Below are 15,034 nucleotides of genomic sequence, written 5' to 3'. Positions count from 1 at the left end.
TTACTTTCTCTCCTCTCCCAGCCTTCCGCTATACTCCATTTTACTCTTACCGCTGCAGTGGACTCCTTCTCCTTTCTCCCCACGTCTTCTTATTCCGATGGTTTTCTCGGAGCCTGAGGCTTCACAGCACGGGGTTTGTTGCTTCCCCTTGTGTTGCAGCTCAAATCCTGTTAAAAACTAAAAAACAGGAGAGCACACGCAGCACCGCCGGGTACTCTGACCCCCAGGATAATCCTCCTGAGGTTTCGAGGTTCACAGAGCCTTTGTGACGCCTCTGGACCCCCGTGTTGTTCGAGACCCCCCGGAGGGCAGCCTCGCTCTCCTTTTTCGTGGCTGCGGCTCACCGGAAATCTCAGGCCTTTTCTCTCTCAGCGGCCATCTTCTAGTTTCAATGGAAATGGAAATTCCTAACAATTTCCAAGTGTGGTCACTGCTTCTGTTGACGTTGAGCATTGAGAATAAAGGTTGCTATTACCTGCCGAACCTATTTACAGGGGGCTCTGTTGGGTTCTTTTAATTCACCATAAGAACTGGCTTTCATGTCATGGAACCTGCATGCCAGAACAAGTGTCTCATCCTTCACACAGCCATGAACCAGAAGCTGATTCACACGGTGTCTCCCTGATCCCTGAATGTGTGTCAAAGAAAGTGGTCCATTGCCATGCACCTATACAATGCACACATTATGTTTTTCTTCGATGTAGATGGTAATCTGCAAAGCAGACCTGTGAAGTAGGGCACGTTAGCTTGCATTACGAAGGTATTTGCATGAGCATACCTCTGTTGTGTGGCCTGTCTACTGTGCCATTGCATGGTGGGAAGGAAAGCTGCTGAACTGAGGAAAGCCCCTCACTGAGCTTGGCAAAAACACATCTGTCTAGCTGCTGTGGAAATGCAGAGGTTTTCAAAAGATCAGACATTTTTCTCTCCTTCCCTCCTCCGCACCCCCAGCATAGTTCCCCCCCCCCAAACTGTCACGTCTTGCTGAGAGCAAGATATTGAAGTCCCAGTTCACAAATAACTGTGGCACTTTCTTGAGTTTGTGTGTTTGTTTACTGCAAAAATCAGAGTATCGGCCAAAATCAAACTACTTACTGCAACACTTCAAAGGAGAGCTTGCTGCATTTGATGACATGCTTGCTGTGCTGGAAAACTGAAGAGCGATGACTTAATTTGAGGTTGATGGGAAGGGATTCATCAATAATTTGGAATTAAGAGGAGTGAGCACAACACGGCAGGGAAGCTGAACTGGTACCTGCAGTGTGGGGCTGGATGAAATTCAGGTTGGGGGTTCTTTACCTCTTTTTTACAAGGTTCAGTCAGGAGCATCAAATGGTTGGACCATACTTTACACAGCAATCATGTTTCCCATGGCTAGACCATTGTTTCAAGAAGCAAGCAGTGTAAAGCAAAGACTTGCATTTGTAAAAACTTGCAATTTGAACTGCCCTAATAAATCTAATTAAAATAATTAAATAAAAGAACAGCATGGAGATGTAAGCTATCCAGGGCTCGCTGCCTGATGGGTGCTCTTCATATATCCCCACATGTTTGTAAGACAGCACCCAAATAGATAAATGCACAAGATTTCCACCCCTCCCTTTTAAAAATGAAATAAAAGGTGCAGGCATGCTTATTCAGGATTGAGGCTGTGGCACGGGTTAATCCATTCCTCTGCATCAGGTCCTGATGAAAACCTTCGCTCCCTAAAGCTGTTGTTCACCCAAGGGGCAGGGTGGGGAGCAGGCAAGCTGCTATTTAGCTCAACAATAGTGTCTCCAAGAGAATGAATAGCAGCAACTATTAAATATATTTAGGAATTTTTATGCCGCTTAATATGTCTAGTCTCTAAGCAGTTCACGTGAGATGTCAAAACCAAACAAAATTGATCACAAAATAAAACAAACCTATACATAGAATAATACAAACTGATTGGTGTTGTTTAATCTCCTCTACCTGTGTATAGTTAAAGCTATGGTTTTCCCAGTAGTGATGTATGGAAGTGAGAGCTAGACCATAAAGAAGGCTGATCGCCGAAGAATTGATGCTTTTGAATTATGGTGCTGGAGGAGACCCTTGAGTGTCCCATGGACTGCAAGAAGATCAAACCTCTCCATTCTGAAGGAAATCAGCCCTGAGTGCTCACTAGAAGGACAGATCGTGAAGCTGAGGCTCCAATACTTTGGCCACCTCATGAGAAGAGAAGATTCCTTGGAAAAGACCCTGACGTTGGGAAAGATGGAGGGCACAAGGAGAAGGGGACGACAGAGGACGAGATGGTTGGACAGTGTTGTTGAAGCTACCAGCATGAGTTTGATCAAACTGCGGGAGGCAGTGGAAGACAGGAGTGCCTGGCATGCTCTGGTCCATGGGGTCACAAAGAGTCGGACACGACTAAACAACAACAACCTGTGTACCATGGTCTCATAGGAGAAACATGGAATGAAACCACATATTTCTCATAGCATCTTGTTGGGCCCAAAGACATCATGCAATGGCAACAGACCTAGGAAAATATTTACAGAGCCTGCTGCTTGCCATGCTGTGAATTCTGGGAAGGGTGTGTCCATTTTGGTTTTCTTAATTTCTCATCTTTCCAATCTTAAATTTAGTTCTCCACATTTCTCCTGCAATTTGATCTTCCTTACTTTTTAACCAGTTTCTTCAGGAGGTTGTGTACTCACCTTCCTGGGGGTTTTTTAAACAGGGACTGGATAACCGTTATCTCTCATGGATACTTTAGCTGAGATTCCTGCATTGCAGGGAGTTGGACCCTTCCAACTCTAAGATTCTATGAAAATTCATAAGCATTCTGGTGTGTATTTATCATAATACAGTGGTGCCTCGCAAGACGAAATTAATTCGTTCTGTGAGCTTTTCCTTTTTCGGTTTTTTTCGTCTTGTGAAGCACGGTGTCGGAAAAGTTTTGGAAAAGCTTCAAAAATCACAAAAGTCTTCAAAAACCTCAAAAAAGGCTACCACACCGCGTGCTATGAGTTGCTCCTCGAAGTCAAGTCGCAACTGTATTAATGGTTTTAAGAAAAAGGAAACAAACTTGCAAGACGTTTCCGTCTTGCGAAGCAAGCCCATAGGGAAAATCGTCTTGCGAAGCAACTAAAAAAACCAAAAAACCCTTTCGTTTTGCGAGTTTTTCGTCTTGCGAGGCATTCGTCTTGAGAGGTACCACTGTAAATGCATTTTGCCATGAATATAATGCATTTTTATGTGTTTCCATGTAAGGTGTTGATTTTTATGCACGCTTTCCCCTAGTATACACACTTTTGTAAACATTGGTTGGTTGGATAACTGCGTTCCAAAATCTGGATAAGTGGTGGATTTCAAAGGATGACTTTGTTTCAATTCTCCTATTGTTTCATAAAGTGTGAATTTGATAGATTTGGCTTTCAATGTGAATTGAATGGAATTTCTCCCCGACTCTTGGTTTTTGGGTCAGGGGGATAATTGGCCCTACTAAGTAAAATCAAAAAAACCGAACACCCTGAAGCCAAATAGCTCTTATCGCATCAATGCTACCAATTTCTTGAGAAGTAGTTTACATCTGCTGCCAAATCAAGTGCAGATGATTGCACTGTGGCTTTTGTTCAGTTGGATTTTTATTTACAGCTCTGATGTGTGGAAAAGATCACTTTTCCAGTTAATGACGTGCCATTTTTGTTTCTTTATTATCTAGCATGCGGAAGAGAGGTGGTGTTTGTGAACAGCCATGTGAGAACATCACCATCCTCCACACTTCATGAATCATCCTACCTTTCTTTAAAAAAATTTAAACTCTCAGTTTGCCCAATGATAAGATGTTGCCTGATTTGGGGAAACTTTCGTTGTTGTTGCCAAAGTGCTCTGAAACTCTTTAACTAGGTACAGTGGAACCTTGGGTTAAGTACTTACCTAATTCGTTCCAGAGGTCAGTACTTAACCTGAAACTGTTCTTAACCTGAAGCACCACTTTAGCTGATGGGGCCTCCCGCTGCTGCCGCGCCGCTGGAGCACGATTTCTGTTCTCATCCTGAAGCAAAGTTCTTAACCTGAAGCACTATTTCTGGGTTAGCAGAGTCTGTAACCTGAAGCGTATGTAACCTGAAGCATATGTAACCTGAGGTATCACTGTATGCTGGGATTTGTATCACAGTCAGACTTGCTGATCATACAAATGCTTTGCCTTTTACCATTTATTTGACAGCACTTGGTTTTGACTCATGAAACTGTAGGCCAGTGATTTTTCAAATTTCCCAAGCTCAGAGCCATTTATCTCCTGAGGAAACCTTCTATGTCAACCATGGCCTAAATGTTGCAGATTATTCTGGGCTGTCTTCTGTGGCCTGCTCTGATTTTCTACAGGTCACTGACTAGACCTAGCTAGTGCCCTGCTGAAACTGACTATAGCCTAGAATGTGCCCAGTGCTCCTTTGCATTTGAGCATCATAGGGGAGAGTTTAGAGCGAACAGCAAGCTTTCTTCTGGATAACTTGTCTATCAATGCCAGTCTTTCATCATGAACTCCCAGGGTCCTAAGAACACCAGTTTGGAAACTCACTCTTTAAGATATTATTATACACTTCCCATTCGCCTGAGCAGGGAGAAATTTCAGGACCAGTGATTACCCAGGTTTGGGAAGTTTGGGACGGAAAGATTACTGGAAGTGCACTGCATCTTTGTAACAGTTGATTTTATTTACCAATTTTCAGCATAGGTGGAAGCAAACAGCTTAACACACTTACTAAACAAGTCAGCTGCCCAGATCTCATCAAATCTCCAGAGGAGAAGCAGTTTCTTTGTGTTTTCCATCTTAGAATCTCACAACCTGCTTCTGTTCTTTTGTACACACACACCCTGAGCTTTTCCCACCCTCCAGCTGGAAGGAAGCAATGTGCGTATTCCCATAAACCTGATGGATTTCAACTTCCTACAACAATTTTGCATCAGAAAACCAGCCTGATCCCTAAAACAGAGGTAGCCAATATGGTATACTCCGGATATTGTTAGACCACAACTCCTTACAGCCCCATCCTGCATGGCCACTGGTCTGTTGGAGAAAAATAAAGACATTTCCTTCTCCTGAACTTCTGTTTAATGCATGTGTTAGTTTAAACCAGAAGAGGGCACTGCTTGTGTAGCAATTTAGCCAGCAATTGTTTGTAAGCCTCTATGCTTAAGTTAAATCCACCCCTTAAAAAGCTAAGGCATTTTTGTTTACTCTTCTATCCAGAAAAGATGCCTGCTATTTCTCTCATTCTATAGTTGTAAATAGTTCCTGCATGAATAAAGCCTTTGAACTCCATAAGCTGTAAGTGGTTACCATATTTCAATCTAATTCATCCAATCTGCAATGTCTGCTAACATAGTTTAGCAACGTTTGGAGCGAACCACATTATTGTAACAAATGGATGCCCATAACAATATTATGCATTTCAAAAATAGAGGTTGTGCAATATATTAGCTACTTATCAGTTCTGTTTCTGTTGCTCAATGTCAATACTTTAGACTACTTTCCTTGCATCCAGGTTTATTCTCTCATCCTTGTTTAGACTGAGTGATTAGTTTAAATCAGAACCTGCAGTGTTTCCAAATCTAACATATGGTTTATAAGCAGGATCCAGAGAAGGCAGTCTCTGTTGGTTTGTTAAGGCAAGGCACTATCAAATTTCTAATAAAGTGAATTTAAACTACTGGGTGCCATCTGCAAAGAAAAATGCACAAATCCACCATTCATTTTCATTTTCTAACCCCGTTTTAAAATTATTCTTATGGTTTCAGTTATTAGGATTGTCAACTCATGAGTTAACTAACAATGATGGCAGTGTTCATTTGATATATTAGGGTGCTGCTCTGGTTTAAGACACACATTAAGAATTTCTAAAGTTGGTTGCTCATTGGGGGTTATCTAACACAGTTTCACAATGGGAATCTCCCACCACACATCACCAATAAGAAAATAGCAGGAAAATGGGCTGCTCCCTATAACATACAGTTTTGGGGAATTATGGCATAAAATTATAGAATTTCTTTTTTCCCCTATGCTTTTAATTTTTTTTCCAAAATAGAAAAATACAGTAAATATAAACATATAAAACATGAATGCATATAGCAAAAAGTAAAAGTAACATTACAGTATTCAATATATAGACCCTTATTTAAGTCATTTTATGAACACCCTATTTTCTACTTTGATATATATTCTTGCTCATATATATCTACTATTATTACTATTACTCTTCTTCTTCTTCTATGTTGTTGTTGTTCCCTTTAATTGCATTATTGATTCCTACACTTGATGGGAAATAAAACCCAAAACTTTAAAGGCATTTGGTTACATTTTTGTTGTGTATAATTCAGATTTGGAGATTCCAAGCTTTTTAGTCCTTCAGGAGCAGGAAGTTTGAGCTGTCAGATCATTCAAAAGCTTTGCCAGGACAGTTTTCATTCATTTCAGTGCAGCTGGTGCCAAACCATTATAGTAAATTTATGGATGAAACTTTGGGGAATGTAAACCTGCTATACCGGCAGTTGTGGACTCCAGATGTTGTTTGAATCCAGCTTCCATCAGATCCAGCCAACATGGCCAGTGGTGCTGGGAGTTACAGCCCAGCAACTTCTGGAGGGACCCAGGTTCTCTTTCTCTGTGCACAACAGAACACAAAATCCCTTCGGAATTTCCTAATTTTGTATATGGTGGAAAGATGTGGGGGAATTGGTATGATAGAATAATACTAAAATTTAGATGTAGGAACTTCACCCGCCTTTGTGTAACGTATGAGGAGTATGGGAATATGTTTTGTTTATTATTTACATCTCAAAACAACATCTGCTAATGCAGAAATGCTTCCAGATGGCTAGCTTGCACAAAAAAGTGAAACTTCTCATGTATAGCGCCATGCAACAGCACGTTTCAGTACGATGCTGACATGGAAGCGATGCAGAAAGGCCAATCTTCCGGTTTTAAAAATAACAGAAGCAGTTTCCAGCATCGGCTTCAGATGGGCAAGTTTTGCATGCAAGGTATTAGCAATTAACTTTGTTGAAACCTTTAATTGAGGCCAGAAAAAGCCAAGGCTCTCCTTTCTTCAAAGTCTTCTTTCAAGCTGTTCCCCTACATTTTTTTCCCCTTTCATTTTTACAAGGTTGGTTTTAAGTGCGTATCAGCGTTAAAAGAGAGCGAGAGATAATGAAAGAGAAATAAAAAGCAGAGATTGTTTTGAAAGCAAATAGGATAAGCAGATGTTTTCATTTAAAAGTTGATATAATGCTACCCACTCCAGTAACCCCTGTCCTTTCTGGAAAATTGTGTGTGTGGAGGGGGGCAGTCAGAGCAACCCATCACCTTTCCCAAAAGGCTAAGGGATCACATGATGATCTGGGATGTCTGGGAAGGGTTTGATTAGAATTTGGCAAGTGATTCCTAGCACCGCATCTGAGAGCTGATCAAGTAAAAGTTGGGATGTAGTTTGCTATAGGCTTCCTTTGTGACTATGCCAACAGACACATACAGGCAACTCCTCATTTTTGCATGCTCTGTTCGCGTGCGACTGCACACATGTGCAGTGCTGGGAACCCAGAAGTGGATCCCAGAAATGGGGAGGACCCTGGAGAGTCCTCCTGGATTGTGAGGAGCCCTCCCCAGAGCTCAAAGAGGACTTTCTCTTTGGGTTCTGGGGAGGGTCTTCTTTTGAGCAGGAAGCACAGCAGGGCTTTGCTGTGGCCTCCCACCTTCTTGACCCATCAGCTGTGTGGGCTGTGCTGTCCCTTTGGCTTGTGTGGCTCTGTTGACCAGCCCAGCTGACATATGGCATGAGCCGGAGGGGCAGCAGGGCTTGGTTGAACTGCTCATCAAGCCTCTGGCTATCGAAGAGACCCTCCCCAGAGCCTGGAGGGGCAGTGGGGCTTCCTCAGCTGATGCTCCGTTTCTGTCCATGCCGTGACGCAACGCTGTGCACTTTATGCTCATCCTCTTCTGTTGACCTGTGGTACCAGCGACACATCACTTGGGAGGTGGGGGTCATGGCTCTGTGCTAGAGCACATGCTTTGCACATATGAATCCCCAGAATCAATCTCCAGGGAGTGCTGGATGAAACTGAGACTGCGTCTGAAAACCTGGAGAGTCACTGTCAGTTAGTATAGATGACACCGAGCTAGATAAACTAGTGGTTTGTTGCAGTGTGAGGCAACTTTCTGTGTTGCTATGTAATGGAAGTGAGACTTTCCAGTCTCCCAAAACCATGTCAGAGGAGGAGAGGGGATTATATAAGCCCAAGGCCTGTTCACATAAAGCCAAGCCATAGTTCAGCATCACATCTGCATGAAGCCAACTGTTCTCTGGAAACCTGAGGTTCCTTGGAAGCTTATCAAGAATCCTTCAGTGAGAAGGTCCATAATAGAACAAGCTTGCCTGACGGACAGCTTGCTTGACCTTTCCTTGGCACCAGACTCCACAAGATGCAGAAGACCCTTGATAGTGCCACTGGCTGCTCTTTCGTTCTTTCTTTCCACAGTTTCTGACAGGTTGCTCAGATTACAAAGCGGAAGATGAATAGGAACCTACACAGCAGCCAGAAGCTTGTTGTTGGTCCCTAGCTCAGCAGCCCTTACTTCAGAAGCTGTGTGTGATCCATTCCCTCTCATGGTGGTGGAAGAGGCATTACATCCTTGATCCTCCTCTCGTGGTTCACATAGCAAAGCACTGCTAATACCAAGTAGAGATAAGAAGAGAGCCTGGGTGGAATTGGGGGGGGGGTGATGGGAAGGCAGACAGGTGAAATAATTGTTTTTATTAGGGTTTTTTGGGGGGGAGGGGAAGTAATCTCACACCCCCATCCAGTTAATACTATTACTCTACATTTTTTGAATTCACCTAATATTCCCCTTCTGCCTCTCGCCTTGTTCAAATAAAGACCATTACAATATTGTGAAATTGGCTTGGAGACATTGGCTATTTTGACTTGAGCAGCCCCCGTTTCTGAATCCTAGCTGAGCGATAAAGAGAGAGAGCTGCAGATAAAACTTTATGAGGGTGGGAAACATAAAGAGGGCCTTTCTTCATCCTCGGGAGTGTGCGTCTCGGAAGCCTGTTGAATTTCAGTGACTCCTGGCCTAGGCTTTTCCTGCTCCTTCAAGTCAGCAGCAAAGCAAATCTCTTTTCGCATTTGCGGGGGATAGAAGATCACAAAAAGGCAGGCAGGAAGGTCTTGCCCCAGTGGAATTAAAAGTCATGGTGTCTGTTGAGCAGTAAAGTACGTGCTCTAAACAGATAGAAAGTTCCTAGAGGTCCAGGAGAACAGAACAAAGGACACAGCAGGGCACGGGCCAAGATACAGGGGAAATAGCTAATTCAATGACAGGCCAAAATTGTGCCTGGAAAGAAGAGGAACTGGTGCACTTTGCCTGCGGCACATCTTTTGATTTCTAAACTAATTACGGGGGAACAGGAGTCCAATTCCACCATGATAGGAAGGTGAGGCTGGTCTCTTCATTCCCCTAGGGATTCTGGAATGGAGATTCCCTTTCTGAATCTCACATAGCTAGGAGCCGATGTGGCTTTCGCTTCCTACAGGGATGGCAGGGATCACCCCCAACTTGGGGAAGAGGTAACCATTCTTGCGTGCTGTCTTCACAGTGAAAATGGGACTCCCCTGTTCGTGTCTGCTATGTAGTTAAGGGCATGTCTAGTTTGGCTCTGTTTAGCATGGCAAAGAGGAGACCTAGAGGAGGCATGGTAGCCATCTTCAAACATCTAAAGGGCAGTCGCATGGAAGATGGAGCAAGCTTGTTTTCTCCCATTCTGGAGGATAGGATGCAAACCAATGGATCTAAATTACAGGAAAGGAGATTCCGACTAAACATCAGCAAGAGCTATTTGGCAGTGGAACAAGCTCCCATGAGAGGTGGTAGACTCTCCTTGCTTGGAGGTTTTTCAGCAGAGGTTGGATGGCCATCTATCTTGTATGATCTAGTTGAGATGCCTTCATTGCAGAGGATTGGACTACATGACCCTTGGGGTGCTTTCCAATTCTGCAATTCTGTGATTCGATGCACAGATGCTGAGAAGGCAGGCCAGGAGACTGGGGGATTGGGGAAGTAGAGGGCAGGAGAAAGGAAAATCAAATGTACACATTAATAACCCACCAGATTTTTTTTTTTATATAAGATATTTATTAAGATTTTCAAAATATTGCAAAATAAAAATAGAAAAAAGAAAAACACAAAAAATAAAAATAGTTAAAAACAACTCAATCTTTCCATTACTTATTTTTCATTAGCTTGTTTCTCGGACCTCCTCATGCCTCCCTTTTTTGTATTCCAGTTCGGTTTGTTGGTTCAGCAAATCCTTCCCCTCTTTGTCTATCCTAATCATTAATCTTAAAATATTGTAACATAACCCACCAGATCTTTAGCCTCAGAGCAGTAATCTAAATACGTATACAGTCATACCTCAGGTTGAAGTTGCTTCAGATTGAGCGTTTTCGGGTTGCGCTTCGCGGTGACCCAGAAGGAACGGAGCGTGTTACTTCCAGGTTTCGCCGCTTGCACATGCGCAGACGCTCAAAATGACATCATGCGCAGAAGCAGCAAATCGCGGCACGCGCAGACTCGGGTTGCATTCGCTTCAGGATGCGAACGGGGCTCCGGAACGGATCCCGTTCGCATCCAGAGGTATCACTGTATATACTGCTACATTCACAATAAACAATGTGCCCCCCCCCCCATTATGGGAATAGTGGCAAGCTAGAGGTTTGTATACTCTCCCCTTTCCTCACAGCCACAGGAGATGAAATCAGCTGCTTTTGCTCGCATTTAACATTATGTCTGGATCTTAAACTTTGCTTCATCTGAACTATGGCTTATTGGAGCAAGATAACTTCATAATCCATTGTTTGAAGCTAGCTTGCTTCAAACAAGCCACAGTTAAGATTAAGCACGGCTTGTCGTGTTTGGATGACATAGCAACCTGTAGTTATTCAAAAATAGAAGCAAAAGCTTTGTAGTCCTCCTAGCTGCACCAGAGGAATGACATGAGCCCGAGGCAACCATCGCTGCATATTTGGCACATCACCTTGTGGTGCCGTTGAAGCCTGTAATACCTCAACCACCTATTTTTCTTTTCTAGATATTGATGAATGTGCAGTAAGGAGTGGAGGCTGTCAGCAGAGCTGTGTGAACACTCTGGGTTCCTACCACTGTGAATGCCATGCAGGGCACAAACTTCATGCTGACGGCCGTACCTGCATAAGTGAGTAACACCCAGGCTGTAGTTTTTAAGTGATGGAGGAAAGGAGAGGAGCCTTTCATAATTTGGTCTTTAGGGGGATGCAAATTCAGAGCTGCGTGTTGTTTGGGGGTATTTTCCCCAGCCAAAATTATGTAATACCAAGTTGTCAAGCTGTCAAAAAGGTTGCCGGTGTTGTTCGGTTGCTCTTAAAGCTACTTTGGTGCAGCTGGCTCTACTATTCACAGCACGGTGTTTGTGGGTTTTAGGGTTGAGAAAGATGCCAGATTAAAGTCGCCCTCATGTGAAGCTCTATTTGTGGGATGTTGACTGCTGGGTAGTTGTTTTTTTTGGTTTTTTTTTACGGAATGTGCCATTTTCATTCTATACTTGTTTTTATTCTCATTGCAAAGTTTATTGCGGACTCCTTTGTTCTTCGCAATGAGAGTGAATTGAGCAGTTTGACAATCCGCATCAAATGGCTCTAAAAGGATGCAAATGGTAGTGCCCTATTAATGAACAGTGGTGTTTTTAAAGCCATCTATTATGTTTGTTTCATTTTAAAATTTATGGCTCACCTTTCAGCCCATTAGAGTCCTCAGGATGGTTCACAAGGCAGCTCCCAAGGCAATGGAATTATATTAAAACCATAAATATTAAAAACCAGAACAACCCATTACATCACAATGAAACAGCCAGAACTGAGATTAAAATGTTTCAGAACACAGTGTATAATCAAAGTAGCTGTAGAGAGTGGGGAAAACATTCAACCAACTATCTCAAAGGCCTTGCAGAGCAAAAGTGTCTTAACTGTGCTTCTAAAAACCCAAAGAAAACACGGTTGGTAGACCTCCTTGGTAAACCAGTTTGAATAATGTGGAACTGTATACATAACTCTAATGTGCAGTATGGGAAGCATTATAATGCACTTCCGGACCTGATGAACTGCACCCAAAAAAGAGCTTTGTGACAGAGCTGTTGGACAGTCTTCCTTGGGAGGTGGTGAACTTGGGAGGTTGGGTGGTCATCTGTCATGGATGTTTTAGCTGAGATTCCTGCATTGCAGAAGGTTCACATTGATAACCCTCAGGGTTCTTTCCAACTCTACGATTCTGTGATTATTGCAGACTTGGCTTTCATGGGACGGGGAGTGATAGGCATCTAACTTGCTGGCTGGATCCTGTTCCCTACCACTGCTCTAGTGTTCTCTCTCTCTCTCTCTCTCTCACACACACACACACACACACACACACACCAGTGGTGCCTTGCTTCTCAAACACCTTTATACTCAAACAACTTGGAACCCAAACACTGCAAACCTGGAAGTAAAGTGTTCCAGTATGCGAACTTTTTTCAGAAGCTGAACGTGCTCCGTTTTGAGTGTTACGCTTCAATTTGAATGCCACACATCCGTTTTGAGTACCACACTTCCGTTTTGAGTGTTACGCTGAGGTCTGTCCATTTTTGCTATTTATTTTGCATTTTTGTTTTTGCAACTTTTGTTGTTGTTTTTGTGACTGTGTGGAACCCAGTTCAGCTACTGATTGATTGACTGTGTGACTGTAGTACATTGTTTATTGCTTTCATTTTATGGATCACTGGTCTTGTTAGATAGTAAAATTCATGTTATATTGCTGTTTTAGGGGTTGTTTTTAAAAGCCTGGAACGAATTAATCCATTTTGCATTACTTTCTATGGGAAAGCACGCCTTGGTTTTGGAACGCTTTGGTTTTGGAATGGACTTCTGGAACGGATTAAGTTTGAGAACCAAGGTACCACTGTACGGTCAAATAGCCAGGCATTCACCACTTCTTCTTTTTGTTCAAGAAGCATTTCTAAATACTCTGCATTCTAAGTAAGGATTGACACACTTTGTGCGTCATGGGGATGTTGCTGACACTGACACTCCCACATCAAGTTCTCACCTCTGACACCCATGCTGCATTCTCACCCTTGACACCCATCTCATGATGTACTGTCATCATACTGTGAGTTCCCCCGCTTCGGTTCCACATCGTTTGCTAGCCGGGGGCAGAACAACTTGCAAAGTGATGACATCGCATTATGAAGTGTGGCTCTACTCTTCACAGATGAGAACTTGGAGGGTGTTTTTGGCAGCAGCCCTGTGACATTTATAACTTATAGTTCAACCCACATTCAGAATTCAGAGCCTTTAGAAATGCTTTGTGAGGGATTGAGTTGATAGCCAGATATCTGTGTCGTCCTAAAGATACCAGTTAGTCTAACAGGACTTTTGTTAGTTTTATACTAAAAATAGATGTTGGAGCTCACTTTTTCTATTCATCAAGGAGAAGAAGGTTTTTTTTAAAAAAAAAAAAATAGAGTGAGGGAAAAAAGAAAGAAAGAAAGTGAGTGAGAATGAAAAGAAAAAAAGAAAAAATACGGTTACATTACCATACATTAATATATAGATGTGTTTATTATTATTATCATCCCAATTGACATATAATTGTCTTAATCTCCTGAATTGGGCAACCTTAGAGTTTACATATACCCCTTGCTTGGGTGGACAGTATTAGGATCAAAATATTTGAAAGTTTCAACAACTCTTGAAACAATTATGTCAGTTAGTCAGATATGGAATATATTTGCTAATAAAAATTAATTTGATCAAGGAAAAGTTTTAAATGAATGAATGAAATTTGAAGTATTGGGTACAAAATAAAAAAGTTTTCCCATCCTCATCAGCATGATTGGTACTTTCGCATTGGCCAATTTTAAAGTTTTATGAAGACCAATTGACCTCAGAAGTCTATTCTCAGAGATGCAAGTGGAAAACTCTAAATGATGCAAGGTTATCTGGAACCATTTCAACTGCGGTTCAGGCCTAATTATGGGACAGAAATAGCCTGGCCTATCCTGACAGAAAATCTTTGAACCGAGGCAGGAAAGGTATGTCACTGTCAGTCTCGTCAGCAGTTTTCAATACCTTCAACAATGGCACTATTCTGGACTGTCTGGCCAGGATGGGACTTGGGCTCCATTCTTCTTGAAGAAGAGATTTCAAAAGGTGGGAAGTGTCTGTTTGACTCCTTGGCCACTGGGCCTGGGGTTCCACAAGCTTCTGTTCTGCCCCCCCCCCCCGGCCTTTTCAACATCTAGTTAAAGTCTTTCAAAGAAATAGTTTGGGGGATTTAGAGTGTAGTGTCCTCAGTATGCAGATGACACCCAACTCTATCTCTTTGAAGATGATAGCCATCTTCTAATATCTCAAGGGATGTCGCATGGAAGATGGAACAGGCTTGTTTTCTCCTGCTCTGGGTAAATTAAGCATTTTAATGTATTCCTCAGGCATTTGGTTATCTTTAACACTGTTCTATATTTCTTTGATATTCGGATTTTTTCACATTTGGAAATGGTTTTAATGTGTGTTTTAATGTTGTGAACTGGTTTGACATTTTCTTAACAGTAAGTGGCACAGAAATATATTTTCATTTTTTTAAAAAAAAACCATATTCCTTTTTTCTCTGTTAACGGTTTAGAATATTTTGAAAAGTGGTGACAAAGATATTTTAAATAACAAAAAGAAAAAAGAAGCCAGCACGTACCATGTTGTTAAAAAGAGAATTAGCAGGGCCTGATATTTTTTTTAATGGTCTTCTTTTCACCCTATATTCACATAGATTTGTAGTTTCTTACAGTTGGTGGTGAAATGACAGCAGAGAGTTGTTTTAATTGAGATACCACAGCAATAGGGCATAAAGCGTCAAAAGCTGTAGCCAAGTTCTGTAGAAAGGATTAAAATTCTCTGTAAATCTACATATCAGCACAAGAGAGATTGTTATTCCATTTCCCAT

General features: G+C 42.2%; 1 protein-coding gene across 8 annotated transcripts in view; it reads left to right on the top strand.

The window, feature by feature from the left end:
* LOC308478297 (uncharacterized protein) overlaps window positions 1-15,034 on the top strand; it is a 241,812-nt gene that overhangs the window by 145,551 nt on the left and 81,227 nt on the right. For all 8 annotated transcript variants that reach the window (XR_013987025.1, XM_081007739.1, XM_081007741.1 and 5 more), the window contains one exon: window positions 11,118-11,240. Coding sequence is in view for 7 of the 8 variants with exons in the window: in XM_081007739.1 (XP_080863865.1) it covers window positions 11,118-11,240 (123 nt within the window). In the remaining variant the exon portion in view is untranslated. The remainder of the gene's footprint in view (window positions 1-11,117; window positions 11,241-15,034) is intronic.

The sequence above is a fragment of the Podarcis pityusensis genome (genome assembly GCF_964106645.2).
Source record: "Podarcis pityusensis genome assembly, chromosome: 5".
Taxonomy (NCBI): Eukaryota; Metazoa; Chordata; class Lepidosauria; order Squamata; family Lacertidae; genus Podarcis; species Podarcis pityusensis.
This window is presented reverse-complemented; position numbering and strand designations above follow the sequence as displayed.